The sequence below is a fragment of the Grus americana genome, chromosome 39 (assembly GCF_028858705.1).
Source record: "Grus americana isolate bGruAme1 chromosome 39, bGruAme1.mat, whole genome shotgun sequence".
In the NCBI taxonomy this organism is placed as follows: Eukaryota; Metazoa; Chordata; class Aves; order Gruiformes; family Gruidae; genus Grus; species Grus americana.
This window is the reverse complement of record NC_072890.1, coordinates 294,793-319,651: the sequence shown is the minus strand read 5'-3', so window position 1 is coordinate 319,651 and position 24,859 is coordinate 294,793. Positions and strand designations below refer to the sequence as shown.

The 24,859-nt window shown below is 66.7% G+C and overlaps 5 protein-coding genes across 5 annotated transcripts; 2 read left to right on the top strand and 3 right to left on the bottom strand.

The window, feature by feature from the left end:
* The first annotated feature begins 143 nt into the window (after positions 1 to 143).
* PRF1 (perforin 1) lies at positions 144 to 4,356 on the top strand. The gene is made up of 3 exons (XM_054808693.1): positions 144 to 186; positions 1,331 to 1,887; positions 2,687 to 4,356. Exons 2-3 carry the CDS (start codon positions 1,334 to 1,336, stop codon positions 4,170 to 4,172), a joined length of 2,040 nt encoding a protein of 679 aa, XP_054664668.1. The 5' UTR covers positions 144 to 186; positions 1,331 to 1,333; the 3' UTR covers positions 4,173 to 4,356.
* A 682-nt stretch (positions 4,357 to 5,038) lies between these two features.
* On the top strand, positions 5,039 to 8,722 carry LOC129199003 (mucin-5AC-like). Its single transcript, XM_054808709.1, has 3 exons — positions 5,039 to 5,080; positions 6,291 to 6,531; positions 7,205 to 8,722. Exon 3 carries the CDS (start codon positions 7,228 to 7,230, stop codon positions 8,557 to 8,559), a length of 1,332 nt encoding a protein of 443 aa, XP_054664684.1. The 5' UTR covers positions 5,039 to 5,080; positions 6,291 to 6,531; positions 7,205 to 7,227; the 3' UTR covers positions 8,560 to 8,722.
* Positions 8,723 to 10,015: 1,293 nt separating this feature from the next.
* On the bottom strand, positions 10,016 to 11,655 carry LOC129199010 (uncharacterized). Its single transcript, XM_054808722.1, has 2 exons — positions 11,646 to 11,655; positions 10,016 to 11,324 (listed from the first exon to the last, which is right to left on the bottom strand). The coding sequence occupies exon 2, from the start codon at positions 11,321 to 11,323 to the stop codon at positions 10,091 to 10,093; it is 1,233 nt and encodes a 410-aa protein (XP_054664697.1). The 5' UTR covers position 11,324; positions 11,646 to 11,655; the 3' UTR covers positions 10,016 to 10,090.
* A 150-nt stretch (positions 11,656 to 11,805) lies between these two features.
* On the bottom strand, positions 11,806 to 16,869 carry HSD3B7 (hydroxy-delta-5-steroid dehydrogenase, 3 beta- and steroid delta-isomerase 7). The gene is made up of 8 exons (XM_054808729.1): positions 16,710 to 16,869; positions 15,796 to 15,937; positions 14,735 to 14,887; positions 14,215 to 14,323; positions 13,893 to 13,992; positions 13,363 to 13,525; positions 12,513 to 12,912; positions 11,806 to 11,988 (listed from the first exon to the last, which is right to left on the bottom strand). Exons 1-8 carry the CDS (start codon positions 16,755 to 16,757, stop codon positions 11,976 to 11,978), a joined length of 1,128 nt encoding a protein of 375 aa, XP_054664704.1. The 5' UTR covers positions 16,758 to 16,869; the 3' UTR covers positions 11,806 to 11,975.
* A 1,802-nt stretch (positions 16,870 to 18,671) lies between these two features.
* LOC129199007 (histone-lysine N-methyltransferase SETD1A-like) lies at positions 18,672 to 24,799 on the bottom strand. The gene is made up of 6 exons (XM_054808716.1): positions 23,863 to 24,799; positions 22,858 to 23,027; positions 22,669 to 22,779; positions 21,525 to 21,644; positions 20,096 to 20,233; positions 18,672 to 19,965 (listed from the first exon to the last, which is right to left on the bottom strand). The coding sequence occupies exons 1-6, from the start codon at positions 24,413 to 24,415 to the stop codon at positions 19,792 to 19,794; spliced, it is 1,266 nt and encodes a 421-aa protein (XP_054664691.1). The 5' UTR covers positions 24,416 to 24,799; the 3' UTR covers positions 18,672 to 19,791.
* Positions 24,800 to 24,859: the final 60 nt, after the last annotated feature.

Genomic DNA, 24,859 nt, shown 5'->3' with positions numbered 1-24,859 from the left:
TGGGGGAGGGGCAGGGTGCACCCAGGCATCTGCCCCACCCCCACCGTGGGGGGAGGGGACGCAGCGTCCGGGCGTGGGGGGGGTGTGAAGCCACGGGAAGGGGGGGGGGGGGAGGGGTGGGGGGGGGAGGATGTGACGGGGGCCCCCCCCATCCCCCGCTTGTCCCCACGGGCGTCGCTGCCGCTGGTGAGTACGTGGGGCTGGGACCCCGCCGTGACCCCGCCGGGACCCCGCTGTGACCCCTCTGTGTCGTCCCCCCCCCCGCCCCGTCCGTCTGTCCCCACGTGTCCCCCGCCGTGTCCGTGTCACCATCCCCACGTACCCACCACCGCGTCTCCATCGCCGGCCCCACCCCGGGTCACCATCCTCGGCCCCACGTCCCCGGCCCCACGTCCCCACCACCATCCCCACGTCCCCACCACCATCCCCACGTCCCCATCCCCAGGTCACCGTCATCATCCTCATGTCCCCATCCCCAATGTCCCCATCCCCACGTCCCCACCACCATCCCCAGGTCACCGTCCCCATCCCCACGTCCCCACCACATCCCCATCCCCAATGTCCCCATCCCCACGTCCCCACCACCATCCCCAGGTCACCATCCCCATCCCCACGTCCCCACATCTCCATCCCCAGGTCACCATCTTCATCCTCATGTCCCCATCCCCATCCCCATGTCCCCGTGTCCCCATCCCCAATGTCCCCATCCCCACGTCCCCACCACCATCCCCAGGTCACCATCCCCATCCCCACGTCCCCACATCTCCATCCCCAGGTCACCATCTTCATCCTCATGTCCCCATCCCCGTGTCCCCACCCCACGTCCCCATCCCCACGTCCCCGTGTCCCCACTCCATGTCCCCACGTCCCATCCCAAATGTCCCCGTGTCCCCATCCCCAATGTCCCCATCCCCATGTCCCCATCACCATCCCCATGTCCCCACCCCACATCCCCATCCCCAATGTCCCCATCCCCACATTCCCATCCCCAGGTCACCATCTTCATCCTCATGTCCCCATCCCCATGTCCCCACCCCACATCCCCATCCCCATCCCCACGTCCCCATCCCCACGTCCCCATCCCCACGTCCCCATCACCATCCCCATGTCCCCACCCCACGTCCCCATCCCCACGTCCCCATCACCATCTCCACGTCCCCATCCCCACGTCCCCATCCCCACGTCCCCATCCCCACGTCCCCATCACCATCCCCATGTCCCCACCCCACGTCCCCATCCCCACATCCCCATCCCCACGTCCCCATCCCCATCCCCACCCGCCCCGTGTCCCCACGCCCACCCCACCTCTCTCCCTCTTCCCCCCCCCCAGGCCATGGCCACCCCTCGACGTCCCTTCTCCTGCGTCCTCTGGCTCCTGTCCCTGGTGTCCCTCCAACCCTGGTCCCCGGTGACCCCCCAATGTCACCGTGCCAAGGGGGACGCCTGCACCGTCCCCGTCACCCCTGGCACCCAGCTGTTGGGTTGGGGTTTGGATGTCACCACCCTCAGCCCCACCAGCGGCCAGGTCCTGGCCATCGGGGATGTCCCCACGAGTCCGGCGGCCCATTGCCTGCTCTGCCCCAACCCCTTGGAAGGTGGACAACCGCGACGGCTGCCCACGGGCGTCGGAGGGTGGCGGGCAGGACGACGATGTCAACAGGCGACGCGGGTGGCGACGGGCAGCCAGGCGTTGGGGATGATGGTGGCCGGGACGGAGCAGGTGGCCCAGGGATGGCGGGTGGGTCTGACCGGGATGGTCAAACCGGGGGTGCAGGGGACATTGGCCGTGGCCGGGTCCCACTCGAAGGTGGCCGACTTCGGGCTGCAGCGGCAACGGGAGGACCGCTACGCCTTCACCAGCCTGCAGATGCACTGCATCCACTACTGGTGGGTCTTCTCCTGCTGCCTCCTCCTCCTCCTCTGTGGCCTCCTCCATCTTCTTCTCCAGCTCCTCCAGCTCCATCTCCTCCATCTGCTCCATCCCTCCATCTCCAGCTCCTCCATCTCTGTCTCCTCCATCTTCTACCTCCTCCAGCTCCTCCATCTTCACCTCCTCCATCTTCTTCATCCCTTCAGCTCCTCCAGCTCCAGCTCCTCCAGCTCCTCTGTCCTTCCTCCATCTCCTCCATCATCTCCTCCATGGCTTCCTTCACCTTCCCCACCTCCTCTACCTCCTCCATCTCCTCCATGGCCTTCTACATCTCCTCTGTCCCTTCTTCTGTCCCTCCTCTATCTCCCCCATCATCTCCCCCATCATCTCCCCCATCATCTCCCCCATCATCTCCTCCTCCATCTCCTCCTCCATCTCCTCCTCCATCTCCTCCATCTCCTCCTCTGTCCCTCCCTCCCTTCCTCCCTCCTCCTCCCCCTTGGCCCCACATCCTTCTGTCCACAGGGCCCCATAGACCCCTCTATTGTCCCCATAGACCCCCCCCAGACAGCCCATAGACACCCCTCTGACACCCCATAGCACCCCATAGACACTCTGACACCCCACAGACCCCACAAACACGCCCATAGCACTCCACAGACCCCCTCCAGCACCCCATAGCACCCATAGGTGCCTCCAGACACCTCACAGACCCCCCCCCCCAAGTCCCCTATAGAACCCCCGGTCCCCCCATAGACCCCCCCCAGTCCACCACATCTCACACACACCACCCCCCCCCATTTCTCCCCCTCCCAGGACCCAGATCTCGCACCGCGTCCGCCCGTCCCCCCACTTCCTCCACGCCGTGAAGGCCCTGCCGCCCCGCTTCACCCCCGACACGGCGCCCGACTACGGGGAGCTGCTGGCCACCTATGGCACCCATTACATCTCGGCGGCCCAGATGGGTGGGCGCCTGCGAGCCGTCACCGCCATCCGCTCCTGCCGGGCCACCATGATGGGCACCAGCGTCCAAGAGGTGGCTGATTGCTTAGGGACGGAGGTGTCGGCTGGCAGAGGCTCCGCGAGACTCAGCGCCATGGCCAACGCGTGCCAACGGGCCCGGGCGAACAACGAAGGCAACGCCACTTTCAACGAGGTCTACAGCGAGCGGCTGGTGGAAGTGGAAGGAGGAGAACAACATGGCGACCTACTCTACGGCAGGCCCGAGGCCTACAAAACATGGCTGCAAGGCCTCCCCACCACCCCGGGGCTGGTGGCGGCCCAAGTCCGGTCCCTCCACACCCTCCTGCCCCGGCACGAGCCCCGGCGGGCGGCGTTACGGGCGGCTGTCAGCCATTACATCGCCAGCCGGGCTTTACGGGTCAACTGCAGCCGGGCCTGCCCCGGCGGACATCTTGTCGGGCCTTGTCAATGCGGTTGCTCCGCCAACACCGTCGTCACCACCGACTGCTGTTCGCGGCAGCGGGGGTTGGCGCGGTTGACGGTGTTGGTGAAGAGGGGAGAGGGCTGGCGGGGGGACTTGTTTACGATGACGGACGCCTACGTCCGGGTGATTTTTGGGAGGCAACGGGTGCAGACAGCCACGGTGTGGAACAACAACCGACCGCAATGGAACGCCCGGTTGGATTTGGGGACGTTGGAGTTGCCCCTCGGTGCCCGGTTGAGGGTGGAGGTGTGGGACGAAGACAACAAGTGGGACGACGACCTGTTGGGGTTCTGCGAGGAGATGTTGGAAGCCGGGAAGAAGCGGGAGGTCATCTGCTTCCCCGGGGGTGGGCGCCTGCAGTTCAGCTACCAGGTGACCTGCGGACCCTCCCTGGGGGGTCCCCTCTGCCACAGCTACGTGCCACAGCCCCCCAACAACAACGGGAGGCTCTACCGATTCTCCCAGTGGCCCCCCGGGCCTGGAGATGGACCCGTGAACTGGCCCAACCAAGACGAGGAGGAAGAGGAAGAGGAAGATGGCCCTGAGAACCCCGACCCTGAAGCTTTCTGGGAATCCCTGGAAGCCCCTGGAGCTGACGACTCCACCGCTGAACCCCAAGAGATGGAGATGGGTTTTGGAGAAGACCTTGGAGACCACCTGGATGAGCCCACAGATGCTTTTGGTCGCCTCCCGGAGCCTTTGTTCAGCTTTGGGGAAGGTCCTTCTGAGGTGGATCCATCATCCGGCTTCAAGGAAGGTCCTGCAGACCTCCAGGATCCATCATCCGGCTTCAAGGAAGGTCCTACAGAGCTGTTTCCATCATCTGGCTCTGGAGAGCGTCCTCCAGACCCATAGAGTCCACCTCCTCACCTTCAAGGAGGGTCCTCCAGACCCCCAACCCCTGCCCAGATCCAGCATCTGACCCCCAATCCCCCTGGACACCTGCCCCTCCCCCCCCCCATGTCCCTCAGACCCCCAACCCGAGTGTTGTGAGGGGGTCTGGGGGTGGTTCGGGATGAGATTAAATGCTTTTTGCTGCAGCCCCCCCGACTCTGTTATGGGGGGGACTGGGGGGGGACGACAGACACGGGACTGGGAGATACTGGGGGGGTACTGGGAGGCACTGGGAGGGTCCGGGAGAGCAATGGGAGGGTTCTTCAGGGCCACAGACCTCAGATGGACACCTCAGCACCCCACAGACCCCCCCCAGCACCCCACAGATGCCCCCAGAACCCCATAGACACCCCCCAAGGACCCCATAGACCCCCAAGGAACCCCATAGACACCCCCCAGTACCCCATAGATGCTCCAGACACCCCCCAGACCCCCCAAGAACCCCATAGACACCCCCCAGTACCCCATAGATGCCCCAGACACCCCACAGACACACACCCCCCCCAGGAACCCCATAGATCCATCCCACGCCCCCCCCATAGCACCCAATAGACCACCCCCCCCCAACTCACCCCATAGACCCACCCAACACCCACTCACCCCCCATAGCACCCCATAGCCTGCCCCCCCCCACTGAATCCCTGGGGGTCCCGGACGTGGGTTTTGGTATACGACGCGCCGAAGGGACCCAGGCGCCCCACATAATGGGGGAAGTTGGGGGGGGGGGGCGACCCACAGGAACTTGGGGGGGAAGGGGGGGATGTACGTTCTGTCCAAGTGACGTGGAGGGCGGAAGAACGCTGTCACGGGGCACCGGCATCGTGCCCCATAGCGACCCACAGCATCCCACGGCCCCCCCACTGACACAGGTGAGCCCTATCCCTTCCCTCTGCGCCCCACAGCAGCCTTCTGTGCCCCATAGCAGCCTTCTGTGCCCCACAGCATTGCCCCAGCCCCATAGGGCTCTTCCAGGCTGATAGAGCCCCATAGCAGCCCCATAGCGGCTCCGTAAAAACCCCATAGCCCCTCCCAGCCCCATAGATCTCCCCCCAGCCCCATAGAAGCCCTTTAGGGGTCCCCTAGAGCTCCCCCAGCCCCAAAGAGGCCCCCCCCCCATCCCAAGTTGTGTCCCGTTCCCCCCCCACCATGGCCCCCCTGTGGGTGCTGCCGCTGGCTCTGCTGTGGGTCACGGGGGCTGTGGGGCACCCCACGGCGCAACCCCGGGCCTGGGTCCCCCCCTGCAGTCGCTGCCTGTGGATCATGGTGGGGCTGGGGGTTTTGGGGGGGGCCATGGTGGTGGCGGGGGGGCTGCTGTGCCAACGCCTGTTGCGGGGGAGTCCCCCGCCCCCCCCAGAGCTGTGGGGTGCCCCTCCTCCACCATGGGGCGATGAGGAGCCCCCCACGACCTCTCCGACTTGGGGACCCCCTCCAGGACCCCCCCAGCCCCACGTCACCCTGCGGGACATCGGGGACTTCTTCCAGCGCGGAGGGGGGTAGGGGTGGGGACACACCCCCCCCCACCCCGAAACCGGCTCCATGGGGCGCCCCCAAACTGCCCCCCCCCCCCCCCGCGTGGGGTGCCCTGAAACTACCAATGGGGAGCTGTTGGGGGGGCCCCGAAACCGTCAGTGGGGACTGTGTCCTGAGCCAGCCAATCAGGAGCCACAGAGCACCCTGAACCCATAACATCAGAGGGTGAGGGGGACCCCAAAAATTATCAATCAGGAGCTGAAGGGGAGGGGGTGTCTCGAAACCCCCAAATGAGCCATGGGGGCACCCAAAAACTGCCAAGCAGGAGCCGTGGGAGGGTCACTTGAAACAGCCAATCAGGACCTCTGGAGTGCCCTGAAGTGACCAATCAGGACTGAGGGCCGAAACTGACAGTCATGAGCTGTGGGACCCCCTAAAAACTGCCAGGTTGGAGCTGTGGGGCACTTTGAAACCACCAATCAGGAGTTCCGGGACCCCTTGAAACCACCAATCAGGAATGTGGCCTAAACCAGGACCTATGGGGTGCCCCGAAACCGCCAGCGTCTCCCCAAATCTATGGGGCACCCCAAAACTGACGGTGTCTCCCAGGATCTCTGGGGCACCCCAAATCCAACATCATCTCCCCAAGATCTATGGGGCACCCCGAAACTGTCATCGTCTCCTGGGACCTATGGGGAGCCCCAAAACTACCGCCAGCCCCCTAAATGTCGGGGGGCCCCCTCTGCGAGCTGTGGGGGCGACGCCCTGGGCGGTGCTTCCTGCCCGCGCTCCCCGCTTCCTGCCTGCACTGCGCTCGCACCATCCCCTGCCAACGGCCGCGGCCCCACAGGTACCAGGGTTGGGGGTCCTGGGGTGGTGGTGGGGGTGTGGGGGTGGGGGCGGGAGGAGTGATGGTTTGTGGGGGCACAAGGTGGGGATGTGGGGCACCCAAGGGTGCTACGGAGAGTTATGGGTCACAGAGCACCCAAGGGTGTGAAGGGGAGTTTGGGGTCCCACGGGGGTTATGGGGCACTCAAGGGTGCTGTGGGAACTTGGGGGTCCCAAGGGGGTTGTGGGGCACCCAGGGACTTGGGGGGCGGTTCCAAGGGTTCTACGGGGACTTGGGGCACCCAAAAATGTCACGGAGGGCCCGAGGGTGCTGTAGGGACGTGGGAGTTCCAAGAGGGACATGGGGTTCCCAAGGGTGCTGTGGAGCACCCAAGGGTGCTACGGGGACTTGGGGCACCCAAGGATGTCACGGAGGGCCCAAGGGTGCTGTGGGGACGTAGGGGGTCCCAAGGGTGCTGTTGGGCACCCAAGGGTGCTACGGGGACTTGGGGCACCCAAGGATGTCACGGAGGGCCCAAGGGTGCTGTGGGGATGTAGGAGTCCCAAGGGTGCTGTGGGGACATAGGGGGTCCCAAGGGTGCTGTTGGGCACCCAAGGGTAGTGGGCGGGTCCCCTGGGCACAACAGGGTGCCGTTGGGATCCTACCAGGGTGACGCCCTCCTGTGGTCCCACAGGTCCCACCCCCCAGCCCGGGGCCATGGGGCACCACCTCCCAGCTCGTATGGCCATCACCTTCTGTGCCCTCCTGGTCACCTGTGCCGCCCCCTCGGACCCCAGCACCGATGCCACCTTGGGTGCAACCATGGGCTCTGACCCGACCAAGATGGTCACCCATTCCCCGCTGGCCATCACTGGCCACCAGACAGCCCAAATGGTCACCACCAGCTCCAAAACATCCCTGTTGGGCACCACGGGCCACCAACCAGCTCCACTGGTCACCAGTGCGCCCTCACTAGCCATGATGGCCCCCATCAGCCCGCAGAGGTCCCTGGAGTCCACCACCGACCACCAAGAAGTCTCAGTGGCCACCATGGGCCACCAACCAGCTCCACTGGTCACCAGTGCGCCCTCACTAGCCATGATGGCCCCCATCAGCCCGCAGAGGTCCCTGGAGTCCACCACCGACCACCAAGAAGTCTCAGTGGCCACCATGGGCCACCAACCAGTCTTGAAGACCACCAAAGGCCAAAAAGTGGCCCCAAAGACCACCATCAGTTTCCAGTCAACTTTGGAGACCACCGTTGGCTACCACTTGATCTTGGAGACCACCACAGCCCATCGACCAACCTCAAGGACCTCCGTTGGCCACCCAACAACCCCAGAGACCACCACGGACCACCAATCAGCCTGGAAGCCCACCACTGGCCACCAACCAGCCTTGAAGACCACCACAGGCCACCAACCAGCCTTGAAAACCACCACAGGCCACCAATCAGCCTGGAAGCCCACCACTGGCCACCAACCAGCCTTGAAGACCACCACAGGCCACCAACCAGCCTTGAAAACCACCACGGGCCACCAATCAGCCTGGAAGCCCACCACTGGCCACCAATCACCCTTGAAGCCCACCACCGGCTACCATTTGACCTCAGCAACCACCACCAGCCACCACCCAGCCCTGAAGATCACCACGGCCCCCTACCCAACGTCCCACCCAACACCGGCCCACCAGAAGAGCTCATGGCAATGGCTGGTGGCAGTGGTGGTCACGATGGCTGTATTGCTGGCCATGTGTACAGTGCTGGCGGTGTGGCTCCACTACCGGCAGCGCCGCTCGGGCTCCACATCCTTCGGGCCGTGGGCCGGCCCGGTTCAGCTCCCCGAGAACGATGGCTGCGATGGGGCGGGTCTGGTAACCCAACCCTTGGTGGCCACCACGGCCACTGGGCAAGGGGGGACCATGCTCAGCACCTTCCAAACCACCCCAGACTCGGTGGCCATGGAGGAGCTGCCAGACCCCCATACGGACCCCCCGGCTAACGGGGACCCCGGCATCCAGGACACGTCCCCACCTCCCTCCCCGAAATAACCGCCGCAGCTTCCTGTTGACGATGGGGCAGGAAGAGGACCTAGATCTCCACCTTCCCCCCCTCAAGGGTGGGCCCTTTGCATCGTTTCTGTCGTCAACCTGCGTTATTTCTTAATTTTTACTTTTATTTTTTTAGGGATAAGCTATTTAATAAAAAAAACAAAACAAAAGAAAGTCATCAGGATGAAAACGCTGCGAGGGACTCAGGTGCCTCCTTCCCCTTTCCATCCTCCACCCCTGCCCCATCACCCAGGTCCCTCCCAGGGTGACTCACAGTGCTGCAGGGTTCACCCCACCACCACCACCTAATTAGCCGGGCAGCCTAACGAGGGCCGGAACTGCAGGTTCCCGCCCCCAGCTGGGAAGCCACCCAGACTTCCTGACCCTGCCCCGCGGCCGCTGAGGTCGATGACATAATTTCTCCAGTGCCAGAGTTTATTTGGTGCTCACAGTGGGTGGGAATTGGCCCAAAAATGGGCTAAAACCCCAGTTTGTCCCCCTCAAAAGGGCATGGGTGAGGGAATCTAAGATGGCCGCCTTCATAGCGCTGCCCAGTCCAAAATGTGCCGCTCGATCCAAAATGGCCGCCTGCTCGATGCCACGGAGGTCCTCTGCTGCTGACCAATCCAAGATGGCCACCCAAGTGGTCCCCGGAGGGGGGGGTGGTGGTGTGGGAATCAACCCAACATGGCTGCCAGCCACACAAGATGGCCACCAATGCTCAACCTACCGCCACCTTACCCTGGGCCCAAGCCCAGATGGTCACCCAGCCTGGGCACTGAGCCAAGATGGCCGCCCAGCATGGGCACTGGCTACCAAGCCAAGATGGCCGCTGGCAAGAAGCTTGTTTGGCCACCGCTGGTCTCGTAGCCCAGCCCAGTTTGGCCACTGACGCTGACCGACAGGCCGGGCCACTATGGCCGCCGCACCCTCCTAAGCCAAGATGGCCACCGCACACCAACAGGCTGGGCCAGTATGGCCGCCAGCCCGATAGCCTGCGGTCAAGCAGCCCAAGATGGCCGTCAAGGAGCCAAGACGCTGTGACCGCCCCAGGGCTCCAGTGACGCAACTGGTATGGGGACCCCACCCAATATGGCCACCGGTCCTCCCAGAGGCAGCCCAGTATGGCCCTGCCCATCCCAAGATGGCCGTCCTCTGCCCTCCCCGCCCCATGATGGCCGCCCTCAGCCCTACCCGCCCCAGCACAGATGTCCCCCACCACTCCAAACTGAGATGGCCGACCTTGGCCTACCCCACGTGCCCACCAGAGCCAATCTGCTCTCCCCACCCCAAGATGGCCGCCCTCAGCCCTGCCCATCCCAAAATGGCCGCCCTCAGCCCAGCCAATCCACTGCCCTCATCCCTTCCCCGCCCCAAGATGGCCACCCTTGGCCCAGCCAATCCACCGCCCTCGGCCCTTCCCCGCCCCAAGATGGCCACCCACAGCCCACTCTACCCCAAGATGGCTGACCTTGATCCTGTCTGTCCCAAGATGGCCACCCTTGGCTCCACCCGCTCCAAGATGGCCACCCTAGACAGGCCCCTCCCCTTGCCGGCCACGCCCCCGCAAGGCATGGACAGCAGCCATGATGGCGGCGGCCATGACAGCGATGAGGGAGACGGCGGCGGAGGCGGCGATGCCGAGGAGGGCGGCCATCTTGTCTGCGCGGGCGGGCAGGGCGCAGGCAAGGGGCGGGCAGGGGGCGGTGGGCAGGTGGCAGCCAATGGGAACGGCCGTCAAGGTGGGCAGCTGCCGCCACAGCACTGCCCACAGGAAACCCCCCTCCCCCACTGCCAACATGGCCGCCGCCGCTGCCCCCAGCCACACCCGCCACCGGCCACGCCCATCATGGCTGCCAAGCACAGGCAGGGCGGGCAGGGCGGGCAGGGAGGGGTTGTCGGCCATGTTGGCAGCGGGGATTGGGCGGCGCCGGGTGGCCATGTTGGATGCGGCAGGCAGGCAGGGACGGGCAGCGGGGCGCGGCTCATTGTTCCATGAGGTCACGTCTCTGACGTCAGGCAGGCAGCGCCTGGCGGCCATGTTGGATTCACCCCCGCGTGAGGCCGTGTTGCTCTCATTGGCCGGGTGGCGCGAGGCAGCCATCTTGGCTTTAGCAACCAGGTGACGCCCGGCAGCCATGTTGGATTCGCGGCTGGGGCGGGGCCGGGCGACCGCGTCCAATTCGTCCATCCACATGAGGGCGCTGCTTTCATCACTGGGGCGGGGCCAGGCGGCCATCTTGTTTCTGCCACTGGCTTGGCGTCTGGTGGCCATCTTGTCCTCACCGCCGCTCCCTTCGGCCCCACCTTCTCCATTGTGCCCAGCGGACACGTTGGTGCCCCCGGCGACCATATTGTCGCCCCTGGCGGCCATGTTGATGCCCCCGGCGGCCATGTTGGGATGGTCGCCGCCCTCGGCTCCCCGTCGGGCGTGGCCGGGAGGGTGCAGGAGTCGGAGGAGCGTGATGGGGAGGAGGGCGAGGAGGAAGGACAAACTCCAGAGCGAGGCCATGGGGGCGGGGAAATGCCGGTTGTAGCAGAGCGCGGCGCAGAGGCGACGCAGCCCCGGGGGAGGCGGGGGCGGGGGAGGTCCAGGGGGGGCCCAAGTGCAGAGGAGATCGTGGGGGGGTCCCCGCCAAGCCCCCCGGGCGAAGGCCAAGGCCAGTAGCCGCAGGGCTAGCAGGAAATACCAACGCCCGGCCCCGGGGGGGGACAGGGCCCCCCACACCACATGCAGCAGCGCCTGCGCCGCCCCTGACGCCATCCTGGGGGGGGGGGATGACACGACACGATGGGGTGACCACAGGACCCCGATACCCGGGGTGTCCCCCTCCCCACCCCCCCTAAAAAAAGTGGGACCCCCCACCCCACCCTATAGCCACAACCCCACCCTATAGCTACGGCCTCACCCTACAGACGTAACCCCACCCTATAGACACGACCCCACCCTACAGATATGACATCACTCTATAGATATGACCTCACCCTATAGATATGACCCCACCCTATAGCCGTGACCCCACCCCCCCCCCCCAAGGGACCCAGATTTTTGGGGGGGACCCCCCCCCTCCCGGCATCCCTCGTACCTCCCGTCTGTCTCCTTCCTCTTCCTCAGGGAATGGGTGGGGCCTAAACCCCAAACATGGGGCGGGGCCTCTGAAAGCTCCGCCCACCCCCCCTCGGGAAGGGGTGGAGTCAATCGCGTGGCCACGCCCACCCACGCCCACAGAGAGAGAGAGAGAGAGGGCACGTCCAGTTGTTTTTAATTGGCCGTAGAGATAATGAGATGCAAATGAGGATGGTAACGAGGGTAAAACCTGGAGCCAGATCGGGGCGGGAAGATGCTGGGTGGGGTCCCGGCTGTAGCCAATCAGAAGCAGGGGGCGGTGCCGGCTGGGTGGAGCGCCCGGGATGGATCAGGACTTGGAGCTGGAATGGAGTGGGGGTGGGGGGTAAAACCCGGCCTGGATCGGGTGCGGGATGGGTGGTTGGACACAAAGCCCGGCCCTGGATTCGGGTGGGGATGGCGGAGGGGACCAAAACCCGGGATGGAGCGCGCTGGGGATCGGGGCGGGAGCCAAAACCCGGCCTGGATCCCGCCCGGGATCGGGGTCTGAGGTAAGACCTGGCCTGGATCGCATGTGGGATGGGGGGAGGGGGGGTGGGAGCCAAAACCCGGCCTGGATCCCACCCGGGATCGGGGTCTGAGGTAAGACCTGGCCTGGATCACGCTCAGGATCAAAGTCAGAGTCAAAACCCGCCCTGGATCACAGTCGGGATTGGGGTGGGGGCCAGGACCTGGCCTGGATCATGCTCGGGATCAGGGATGGAGCCAAAACCTGGCCTGGATTCCCATCCTGGATCGGGATCTGAGCCAAAACCCTCCCTGGACCATACCGGGGGCTGGGATCAGAGCCATGGCGGGGTGGGGGGGTGTGGGGGGTGCGACTCACGGTGCATCGAGCTGCCGGATCCAGCTGACGGTGCGTCGCCGAGCCTGTTCCCAGGAAAAGAGCGGCCGGTAGCCGAAACATCGCTGAGCCTTGTCGGTGCGGACGCTGAAGGGGGTAGAAGCGACGGCCAAGGTGTAGGGGTTGAGGAGCGGGGCGTAGAGGCGTAGGGGTCGCAGCAGGACCCTTAACCCGGCGTTGAGACGAGCCAGGAAAGCCAAGAGGGCGGCAGGGGGTCGGGGCCCCCCAAGTCGTAACCCGGCCGGTCCCAAAAGCAACATGTTGAAATCTTCGTAAGCGGCGTAAGGGGAAGAGTCGTAGCAGAAAAAAACTTCCCCGGCCACCGTCCCCGGGCGCTGCCGAGCTGCCCGAGCTGCCAGCACATGCATCCAGGCCACGTTGCCTGCGGGGAGAGGAATTGGGGGGGGGGGGGAAGAGATGGAGGGGGGGGTGTGTGTGTGTGGGGCTGGGGTGTGGGGCTGGGGTGTGGGGCTGGGAGACCTGGGGTGTGGGGAGGGGATATAGGGCTGGGGGAGGAGATATAGGGCTGGGGGGAGGGGATATAGGGAGGATATAGGGATGGGGAGGAGGATATAGGGCTGGGGTGTGGGGGGGGGATATAGGGAGGATATAGGGCTGGGGGGAGGGGATATAGGGCTGGGGAGAGGATAGAGGGGAGGGTGTGGGGCTGGGTGTGGAGGATATAGGGCAGGGTGTGGGGCTGGCTGGCTAGGGGAGGGGGGCACATATGGGGCAGAGGAGAGGCTGAGGGTCAGGCTATGGGGCAGGGCTATATGGGCCATGGGTACTTATGGGGTGGGGGGTAGGGGGGCGGCGGTGGGGCAGGACTCACCAGCGTAGACGCGGCCGTGTTCGGCGTGGGGCGGGAGGGTTCGGGGCAGCCACCCCCCCGCCGCCCTCCCCCTCCGGTAGAACTGGGCCATCAGGGGGTGTCGCTCCCCATAGATCCCCGTGGGGCGCAGGGCCACCGTCACCAGCCGGCCCCCCCCCGCCACCTGCCGGGAACGCCTGGGGTCCCCCGGATGCCTGGGTACCCCCAAAACCCATGGGACTCCCCCCCCCCCCAAAAAAACCCCCACCCTGGGTACCCCCAAAACCCATGGGACCCCCCCCCCAAACCCCATAGGTCCCCCTAAAACCTGTGGGTCCCGCTCAAACCCTCTGAGTCCCCCCCCCACAAAACCCATGGGGACCCCCCCCCCAGACCTCCTAGGTCCCCCCAAAACCCCACAGGATGCCTCCAAAACCATGGGAACCCCTGGACGCCTGGGTCCCCTCAAAGCTTTGGGACACCCCCCCCCCCCCAAAACCTGTGGGACCCCCCCCAAACATGTGGGACACATCCCCCCCCCCAAAACTCACGGGGCTGCCATTGGCTTCCAGGACGAGTCGCTCGGCTTGAGCCTTGCTGAGGGGGTACGGCTCCGTGTGCCGGATGGGGTACGGGGAGTCCTCGTCCCCCCTGGGGGGGGGACGACAAGGGGGGGGGGGGTCAGGGGGGACCCGGGGGGGGGGCACAGACACCCCCCCCATCCCCCATAGTGTCCTTCACCCCAAATGGGGGGGGTGGGGGGGTGGGGAGGGGTCCCGGAGGTCCGGGGGGGGGGTGGGGTCCCCATGGTTGGGGGTCCCCGGGGGGGGGGGGGGGGGGTCCCCATGGTGGGGGGGGGGGGTGTCCCCGTACCGCAGGAAGGGGTCCCCGCGGGTGTTGGGCCCCACCACCTCCATGCTGCTGGTGTAGACGAGGCAGCGCACGCCTTGCGCCCGGCACCCCGCGATCACGTTCTTTGTCCCTGGGGGGGGGGGGGCAAAAAAGGGGGGGGTGTCAGTGGGGGGGGCGGAACCACCCCATGGACACCCCCTGTGCCCCATAGACCCCCCCCATGCTCTTGCCCCCCCATCCCCCTCTATTTGCCCCCCCAGCCCACCCCATAGACCCCCCCCAGTTGCCCCACAGACCCCCTCCCCAGACTCCCCCATCCCTTCTATTTGGCCCCCCCAGCCCCCCCAATTACCCCCTAACCCCCCGCAGCCCCCCCCCAATGCACCCCACAGGCCCCCCCACACCTCCCCACTTGCCCCCCAAATCCACCTCCCAGCCCCCCAATTACCCCCTAACCCCCCCCCCACCCAGAGCTCCCAGCCCCCCAACAACTCCCCCCCCAGCCCCCCCCCATATTCCCCCCCCCCCCCCCAAACCTGACCTTGCACGTTGACCCGGGCGATGGCCTCGGGGCTGGCGCGGCCCCACACGTCCACGAGCGAAGCGGCGTGAAACACGGCGTCGGCCCCCGCCAGCACCCGCCCCACGGCCCCCGCGTCCCCCACGTCCCCCTGCACCAACCGCACCCGGTCCCCTGCGTGGGGGGGGGACACACGCGGCACAGACGGGGTGACAACGGGGTCCCCAGGACCACAATGGCACCCTGGGTGCCCCCCCCACCCCCACCCAAACCCCCAAGTCCCCTGGAGATTGGGGTGGGGGGGGTCTCCCTCCCTCCTGGATATTGGGGTGTCCTGTCCCCCCCCCACCGAACCCCAATGTCACCCCATATCAGCCCCATGTGCCCCCCCCCCCCAAACCCCCCAGGTGCCCCAGATATTGGGGGGGGGGTGTCCCTCAGGGTGGGGGTCCCCTGGGCTGGGGGGGGGGGGTCTCCCCTGGCCACCTGGGTCCCCTGGACATTGGGGTGGGGGTCCCTCAGGGTGGGGGTTCCCCCCTGGATGTCTGGGTCCCCTGGATATTGGGGTGGGGGGGGTCCCCTGGGGGGGGGGGTGTCCCCCCTGGGTGCCCTAAATATTGGGGTGGGGGTCTCCTGGGGTGTGTGTGGGGGGTCCCTTGGGGTGGGGGTTCCACAGAGGGGGTTTCCCTTGGGGTGGGGGGGGTGTCTCTGAGGGTGGGGGGGGGTCCCCTGGGGTGTGGGGGGTCCCCCCTGGCCATCTGGGTCCCCAGGACATTGGGGTGGGGGTCTCTGGGGGTGGGAGAGTCCCTTAGGGTGGGGGTCCCCTCCTGGCTGCCTGGGTGCCCTGGATATTGGGGTGTGGGGGGGGCCCCTTTGGGGGGGGTGGGGGGTCCTCAGAGGGGGTGTCCCCTGGGGTGGGGGGGGGGGTCCTCAAAGGGGGCGTCCCTTGCGGTGGGGGTCCCCCAGCCATTGATGTGTGGGTCCATCCCCCCGCCTCAGGCCATGGGGGTTTTTTTGGGGGGGTGTGTGTGTGTCCCTCATTCCACGGGGAATTTTGGGGTGGCCCCCCCCCCCCCCCATACCGTGCGTGGCCGGGAGGGCGGCGGGGTCGATGCGGAGGTCGAAGATTCGCAGCTCCCGCAGCTCCGGCTCCTGCTCCAGCAGCAGCTGCACCAGGTGGGACCCCAGGAACCCGCAGCCGCCCGTCACCACGTAAACCAGCCCCTGCCGCACCCACGGGTGATGGGAGGGGGGTCACCCACGGGGGGGGGTCACCCACAGAGGGAGGGGAGGTCACACACGGGTGATGGGGGGTGTCACCCATGGGGAGAGGGGGTCACACACGGGGAGAGGGGGGTCACCCACGGGGGGATCACCCACGGGTGATGGGGGGTGTCACCCACGGGGAGAGGGGGTCACCCACGGATGACGAGGGTGGGGGGGTCACCCAGGGGTTGGGGAGGTCACCCACAGGTTGGGGGGGGGTCACCCACAGAGGGAGGGGTCACCCACGGGGAGAGGGGGGTCACCCACAGGTTGGGGGGGTTCACCCACGGGGAGAGGGGGGTCACCCACAGCGGGGGGGTCACCCACGGGTGATGGGGCGGAGTCACCCACGGGGGGGGGGTCACCCCCGGGGAGAGGGGGTCACACGCGGGTGATGGGGAGGGGGTCACCCACGGGTGGGGGGGTCACCCACAGAGGGAGGGGTCACCCAGGGGTTGGGGGGATCACCCACGGGTGATGGGGGGTCACCCACGGGGAGAGGAGGGTCACCCACGGGTTGGGGTCACCCACGGGTGGGGGGGAGGTCACCCACAGGGGGGAGGGGGGCTCACTCACGGGTAATGGGGGTCACCCACGGGCGGGGAAACCCCCCTCACGTTTGGGGAAACCCCCCCCCTCCCACGTGGGCAAAACCGCCTCCCCCGTGGGGAACACCGCCTCCCCCACGCACCCCACCCTCCCCCATCCCCCTCCCCCCCTCCGTGGGTACCTGCGTGGCGGGGTGGGGGTCGCTGTCCCCCCCGGCCTGGGGCTCCATGGTACCGGGGCTGTTTGTTCCCCTCCCCCCCCTTCACCCCCCCCCCCCCTCTCAGTTTTCTCGATCGGTCCCGGAGGTTCCGCCCCGGGGGTGGGGGGGGAGGGGCGGGGGTGGGGGGAGGGGCGACGCAGGGGCCAAGGCCGCTGAGCGGGGGGGGGGGAGGGGAGAGGAAGGAAGGGGGGGAAGTGGTGACGCAAGAGCGTGGGGGAGGGGAGCGGGCGGCTGCTCCGTGTGACGGGATAAGGGGGGGGCGGGGCGTTGCTGTGGTAACGGGGGGACGCCCCCCACGCCCCGCCCACCCCGGTGTGACCACGCCCCCTCCCCGACGCGGCTCCGCCCCTCGCGCCTCATTGGCTCCCCCGGAAGCGCCGCCCCCTCCCCCACGTAGCCCCTCCCTCCCCCAAGACCCCCCACGTGGGGCTGGACACCCCCACCCCCCCCCCCCCCCCCGACATCTGGGACCCCCCCAAACACCGGGAACCCCCCCCCCCCCCCTTTACAGGACACAGGGCCCCCCCCCCCAACCTCCCCCCCCTTATTTCAGCCCCCCTGGGACCCCCCCCCCAGCCCCCCCCAGATATTGGGGACCCCCCCAAGCCTCCCCCCCCCCCTCCAGACCCCCGGGACCCCCCCAGAATGTTGGGGACCCCCCCAGCCCCCCATAGATATTGGGGACCCCCCCCAAGCCTCCCCCATTCCACACCCCCCGGGATCCCCCCCAAGGATATTGGGGACCCCCCCCAGCCCCCCCCAAATGTCGGGGTGCCCCCCCCTCATTCCAGCCCCCCCCAAACCCTCCTTCCTCCCCCAGATGTCGGGGTACCCCCCCCCATTCCAGCCCCCCCCAGATGTCGGGGTACCCCCCCCATTCCAGCCCCCCCCAGACATCGGGGTACCCCCCCCTCATTCCAGCCCCCCCAAACCCACCCCCCCCCAGATATCGGGGTACCCCCCCTCATTCCAGCCCCCCCCAAACCCTCCTTCCCCCCCCAGATATCGGGGTACCCCCCCTCATTCCAGCCCCCCCCCAAACCCTCCTTTCCCCCCCCAGATATCGGGGTACCCCCCCTCATTCCAGCCCCCCCAAACCCTCCTTCCCCCCCAAACCCACCCCCCCCCAGATATCGGGGTACCCCCCCTCATTCCAGCCCCCCCCAAACCCTCCTTCCCCCCCCAGATATCAGGGTACCCCCCCTCATTCCAGCCCCCCCCAAACCCTCCTTCCCCCCCCAGATCTCGGGGTACCCCCCCTCATTCCAGCCCCCCAAACCCTCCTTCCCCCCCCAGACATCGGGGTACCCCCCCTCATTCCAGCCCCCCCAAACCCTCCTTCCCCCCCCAGACATCGGGGTACCCCCCCTCATTCCAGCCCCCCCAAACCCACCCCCCCCCAGATATCGGGGTACCCCCCCTCATTCCAGCCCCCCCAAACCCTCCCCCCAGCCCCCCCCCAGATATCGGGGTACCCCCCCTCATTCCAGCCCCCCAAACCCTCCTTCCCCCCCCAGACATCGGGGTACCCCCCCTCATTCCAGCCCCCCCAAACCCTCCTTCCCCCCCCAGACATCGGGGTACCCCCCCTCATTCCAGCCCCCCCAAACCCACCCCCCCCCCAGATATCGGGGTACCCCCCCTCCATTCCAGCCCCCCAAACCCTCCTTCACCCCCCCAGACATCGGGGTACCCCCCCCCTCATTCCAGCCCCCCCAAACCCTCCTTCCCCCCCAGATATCGGGGTACCCCCCCTCATTCCAGCCCCCCCAAACCCTCCTTCCCCCCCCAGATATCGGGGTACCCCCCCTCATTCCAGCCCCCCCAAACCCTCCTTCCCCCCCTCAGATATCGGGGTACCCCCCCCCCAAAACCACAGGGGGGCTGACACCATCTCAAAGCTCGGTGGCCACTTTATAAAAAGGGGGGGCCCGGGGGCGCCCCCGTATCAACATATGTACAGAGGGGGGGAGGGGCATTTACAGGGTATTTACACCCCCCCCGGGGGTATTTACAGAGCGGGGGGGGGAGGGGAACCCCGGGGGGAGGGGCAGGGGGGGCAGGGGGAGGGGCAGGACCCCCCTAAACCCCCCCCTCCCCCCCCAGGGGGTCTCAGCCCCCCCCACCCACCCCCCCGGCCGCACCCCGAGTTTCTACAAGAAACAGCCAAAGGAGGAAGAGCCTTCTCCGGGGGAAAAGGGAGGGGCGGCGGTGACGTCACGGTGCTGATGTCATCACGGCGCCGCCGTCATCACGGTGGCCGCTCTCTGGCCGGGCGAGGGGAGGGTAGGAGGGGTGGTGACATCATAGCGGCGGGCAGGGGCGGCGCCGTCACGGCGACCCCGGGGGCCGAGCTCGATGACCTGACGTCAAGGGTGAGGCGGCCACCTCACGGTGACGCGGCGGCCGCCATGACGGGCCAACCGCGGCGGCTTCGAGCCAACCCTGGCATCCTCGCGCCAAGCGTGGTGGCCAAACGTCAACCGTGGTGGCCACACGCCAACCACGGTGGCCACACGCCAACCACGGTGGCCAAACGCCAACCACGGTGGCCAAACATCAACTGTGGCGGCCACACGTCAACCATGGCGGCCACACGTCAACCATGGCGGCCACACGTCAACCACGGTGGCCAAACATCAACTGTGGTGGCCACACGTCAACCATGATGGCCACACGTCAACCTTGGCATCCTTGCGCCAACCACGGTGGCCACACGTCAACCACGGTGGCCAAACGTCAACCACGATGGCCACACGTCAACCTTGGCATCCTTGCGCCAACCACGGTGGCCACACGTCAACCTTGGCATCCTCAAACCAACTGTCGTAGCCACACGTCAACCGTGATGGCCAAACGCCAACCGTGGTGGTCAAACCCCAACTGTGATGGCCAAACCCCAATCATGGTGGCCACACGTCAACCCTGATGGCCAAACGCCAACCGTGGTGGTCAAACCCCAACTGTGATGGCCAAACGCCAACCGCGGCGGCCACACCCCAACCGCAGTGGCCACACCCGGCCCACGGCGCGCGGCGCGGGGCTAGTTGAGCGTGCCGCGGCAGCTCTCGGTGCGGCAGAGGCAGGGGATCTTGGTGTCCTCGATGGGGAACTTGTAGTCGTAGGTGATCTCCTCGTTGACCCCGATGGGCTGCTTCGAGTAGATGACGATCTTCTTCTGCGCCTCGATGGTGATCACCTTGGCGTAGCAGTTGGGCTGAGGGGCGGTTGGAGAGGCGCAAGGTCAACGTCGCGGTGGTGGGGACCTCCCCCGCCGCCAACGGAGGGGGGAGGTGGGGTTTTTTTTTTTGGGGGGGGGGGACACAACCCCCCCCCCCGGCGCTCACCGTGCAGCAGTGGTTGATGAACCGGGCCAGGTTGCCGCATTTGGTGGCGTCGATGATGGTGTCGTGGTCCACGCGGAAGAGGTAGCTGCTGCCGATGCCCTCCTGGACGTAACGCTTCTCCCGCATGTCCGCCACCACCTTGAGGGGGGGACACGTCGGGGGGCGTCGGTGGTGGGGGGGTCCCAAGGGTGGTGGGAGGTGACCAGGAGGGATTTGGGAGTCACCAATGGTGGTGGGAGGTGACCACAGGGTGGTTGAGGGTCCCCAAGGGCAGTGGGGGGGCCCCAAGGGTGATGGGAGGTGACCAGGACGGATTTGGGGGTCCCCAAGGGTGGTGGGAGGTGACCAGGGGGTGGTTGAGGGTCCCCAAGGGCAGTGGGGGGTCCCCAATGGTGATGGGAGGTGACCAGGAGGGATTTGGGGGTCCCCAAGGGTGGTGGGAGGTGACCAGGGGGTGGTTGAGGGTCCCCAAGGGCAGTAGGGGGTCCCCAATGGTGATGGGAGGTGACCAGGAGGGATTTGGGGGTCCCAAGGGTGGTGGGAGGTGACCACAGGGTGGTTGAGGGTCCCCAATGGTGATGGGAGGTGACCAGGAGGGATTTGGGGGTCCCCAATGGTGGTGGGAGGTGACCACAGGGTGGTGGGAGGTGACCAGGGGGTGGTCAAGGGTCCCCAAGGGCAGTGGGGGGTCCCCAATGGCAATGGGAGGTGACCAGGAGGGATTTGGGGGTCCCCAAGGGTGGTGGGAGGTGACCACAGGGTGGTCGAGGGTCCCCAAGGGCAGTGGGGGGTCCCCAATGGTGATGGGAGGTGACCAGGACAGATTTGGGGGTCCCCAAGGGTGGTGGGAGGTGACCAGGGGGTGGTTGAGGGTCCCCAAGGGCAGTAGGGGGTCCCCAATGGTGATGGGAGGTGACCAGGAGGGATTTGGGGGTCCCAAGGGTGGTGGGAGGTGACCACAGGGTGGTTGAGGGTCCCCAATGGTGATGGGAGGTGACCAGGAGGGATTTGGGGGTCCCCAATGGTGGTGGGAGGTGACCACAGGGTGGTGGGAGGTGACCAGGGGGTGGTCAAGGGTCCCCAAGGGCAGTGGGGGGTCCCCAATGGCAATGGGAGGTGACCAGGAGGGATTTGGGGGTCCCCAAGGGTGGTGGGAGGTGACCACAGGGTGGTTGAGGGTCCCCAAGGGCAGTGGGGGGTCCCCAATAGTGATGGGAGGTGACCAGGAGGGATTTGGGGGTCCCCAAGGGTGGTGGGAGGTGACCACAGGGTGGTTGAGGGTCCCCAAGGGCAGTGGGGGGTCCCCAATAGTGATGGGAGGTGACCAGGAGGGATTTGGGGGTCCCCAAGGGTGGTGGGAGGTGACCAGGAGGGATTTGGGGGTCCCCAAGGGTGGTGGGAGGTGACCGGGGGGACGCGGGGCTCTGACCTGGCGGATGTTCTGCCCCACGTACTCGATGACCATCTCGTCGGCGGCGATGGGCTCCATGGCGAAGAGCCCCCACTCGTGGATGCGGCTCCGCCCAAACCGCAGCCGCTTCTTCCGGAACTGGGGAGGGGGGGGGACACACACGTCACCAGGGGGGTGGGGGGAACCCCCGGGACCTTGGGGACACCATCACGGCCTTGGGGACACCCAGATGGTGTGGAGAACGTGGTCATGGGTGACAGACGTGGCATGGAAGGCACAAGTATGGCGAGAACATGGATGTGGAGGACACGAGCGTGACAAGAGGAACAACGGGGACATGGAGGACACGAGTGTGACGTGAACGTGGACATGGAAGACATGGAGAACACAAGCATGATGTGAAAAACATGGACGTGGAGGACACAAGGGACAATGGGGACATGGAGGACATGAGCATGACATGAAGAACATGGACACGGAGGACACGAGTGTGACAAGAACGTGGACACGGAGGATGTGAGCGTGGCATGAAGAACATGGACATGGAGCACATGAGTGTGACAAGAACGTGGACACGGAGAACACGAGCATGACCTGAAGAACATGGACATAGAGGACACGAGGGACAATGGGGACATGGAGGACACGAGCATGACCTGAAGAACATGGACGTGGAGGACACAAGCGTGACAAGAGGGACAATGGGGAAGTGGAGGACCCGAGTGTGACATGAGGGACGTGGAGGACACAAGCGTGACAAGAGGGACAACGGACATGGAGAACATGAGCGTGACAAGAACAATATGGACATGAAGGACGCGAGCGTGACAAGAACGTGGAGGACACGAGTGTGACAAGAGGGACAACAGGGATGTGAAGGACCTGAGCATGACAAGAACATGGACGTGGAGGACACAAGGGACAACGGGGACATGGAGAACATGAGCGTAACAAGAACACGGACGTGAGGGACACGAGCGTGACAAGAACACGGAGGACACGAGCGTGACAAGAGGGACATGGAAGACATTGGCATGGCATGGAGGACACCAAGGACGTGGAGAACACCAGGATGGGTCACACCAACGCAACGGACAGGTGCCACCTACGGGGACGTCCGCTGTCCCCACCACCACCACCCCAGGTTGTCCCCCGTCCCCACCTTGAGCTGGTTGAGCTTCAGCAGGTCGCTATCGAGGAGGGCGGCCGAGCCGATGGCGCTGAGCAGCCGGCGCTGCTCCGAGCGTCGCTCCGACAGCACGCGGTTGGGACCCTGCCGGGACAACCGCCGTTGGGGACGGGGACGGTGGGCGGGTGTCACGCCCACCGGGTGCCACCTCAAGGACCTCACCTGGGTGTCGGGGACGTCGGGGTCCTGGGGGGGCGCGGGGCAGGGGTGCAGGTAACGCGCCTTCTCCCGCCGGCTGATGGGGTAGTAACCCTCGCTGCGGGCGCTGCCCGTCCGGTGCTCCCGCGTCTCCGGCCACCGGCGCCGCCGCCGCGGGCTGCTCGTCCTCGTCAGTGCCACCGTCAAGGGACCAACGTCCGTCACCGTGGCTCCGGTGTTCGCGTACCCGACGACAGCGAGCGCAGTGACCGTCCCCATGTCCCCAACACCCGTCTCCGTGACCCCAACGCCAACATACCCAACGCTCGTGACCCCAACACTCATCTCCATGACTCCAATGTCAACAAACCCAACGACCATGACCCCAACACCCATCCCCATGACCCCAATGTCAACGAACCCAACGACCATGACCCCAACGCCCATCCCCATGACCCCAACACCCATCCCCATGACCCCAATGTCAACGTACCCACCAACCATGACCCCAACGCCCATCCCACGACCCCAGTGCCCATCCCCATGACCCCAATGTCAACGTACCCACCAACCATGACCCCAACGCCCATCCCCATGACCCCAATGTCAACGAACCCAACGACCATGACCCCAACACCCATCCCCATGACCCCAATGTCAACGAACCCAACGACCATGACCCCAACACCCATCCCCATGACCCCAAAACCAAGATCCCCAACGTCAGCATCCCCACACCCATCCCCACGACCCCAACACCCATCCCCATGACCCCAATGTCAACGTACCCACCAACCATGACCCCAACACCCATCCCCATGACCCCAACACCCATCCCCATGACCCCAATGTCAACGAACCCACCAACCATGACCCCAACGCCCATCCCCACGACCCCAACACCCATCCCCACGACCCCAGTGCCCATCCCCATGACCCCAATGTCAACATACCCACCAACCATGACCCCACCGCCCATCCCATGACCCCACCGCCCGTCCCCACGACCCCACCGCCCCGGCAGGATATCCGTGTGGTGCACCCAGTGGGTGTCATTGAGCCAGTGGGTGCCGCTATCCTCCTGCAGCAGCCGCTCGTAGGTGACGCGCAGGAACCGCATGTCCTCGGCGTCCAGCCCCGTGCTCCAGATGTCGTACAAGATGGTCATCTGCTCGAACTCGCTGCGGGGGGCGAAGGACCGTGGCGGGGGGGAACGCCGAGCCGAGGGGGGCCCCCGGGGACGCAGCCACCGCCGCGGCCCCTCTTCTTCGTCCTCCTCGTCTTCGTCTTCCTCCTCGCTGCTGCTCTCCTCCTCCTCCTCGCTCTCGCTGGACCCCGAAGAAGCGGGCACCGGCGGGGGGCGATGCCGCTTGCGGCGGGGGGCCGGCGGCGCCGGCGGGTGCGCCGGCGGCGGGGGGTGCCCTTCGGCCTCGGGGTGGGCTTCCACCACCACCTCCTCGGGGGCTTCCAGCACCTCGGCGGCGGCGGGTTCCAGGCGCAGCGATTCGGCGGGGTGCGGGGCGGCCGCCGGGCTTTCGGCGACGCCGCCGCGGCGAGCGGGGGGCCCTGCCCGCACCGGCATGGCGTAGTTGTGCTCCAGCAAGACGGCGGGATCGCGGTGGGGAACGGCCGGGATCTGGGGGGGCGCGCCGCCGCCGCCATCCTCTTCCTCCTCTTCTTCTTCTTCCTCTTCTTCCTCTTCCTCCTCCTCCTCCTCGCTGCCCCCCCCGGGTGAGGGCGATGGCGGCCAACACGGCCAGGTCCCCCCCGGGTTGGGGGCCGCGGGCCAGCTCCAGCAACGAGGTGGCCCCCAGCCGCTCGGCGGGGGGACGGGCGGGGGGCGGGCGGCGCGGCGGGCGGCGCGGCGGGACGCCGGTGCCACCGCCGCCGCCGCCGCCCCCCCCCGAGTCTTCGGCCCAGCTCTTGACCAGGGAAGCGTGGTCGGCCGGTAGGTTGCAGACGGGCCGGGGGGCGGTTGAGGGGTCGGGGGGGTCGCGGCGGCGGGGAGCGGCGGTGGTGGCGGGGG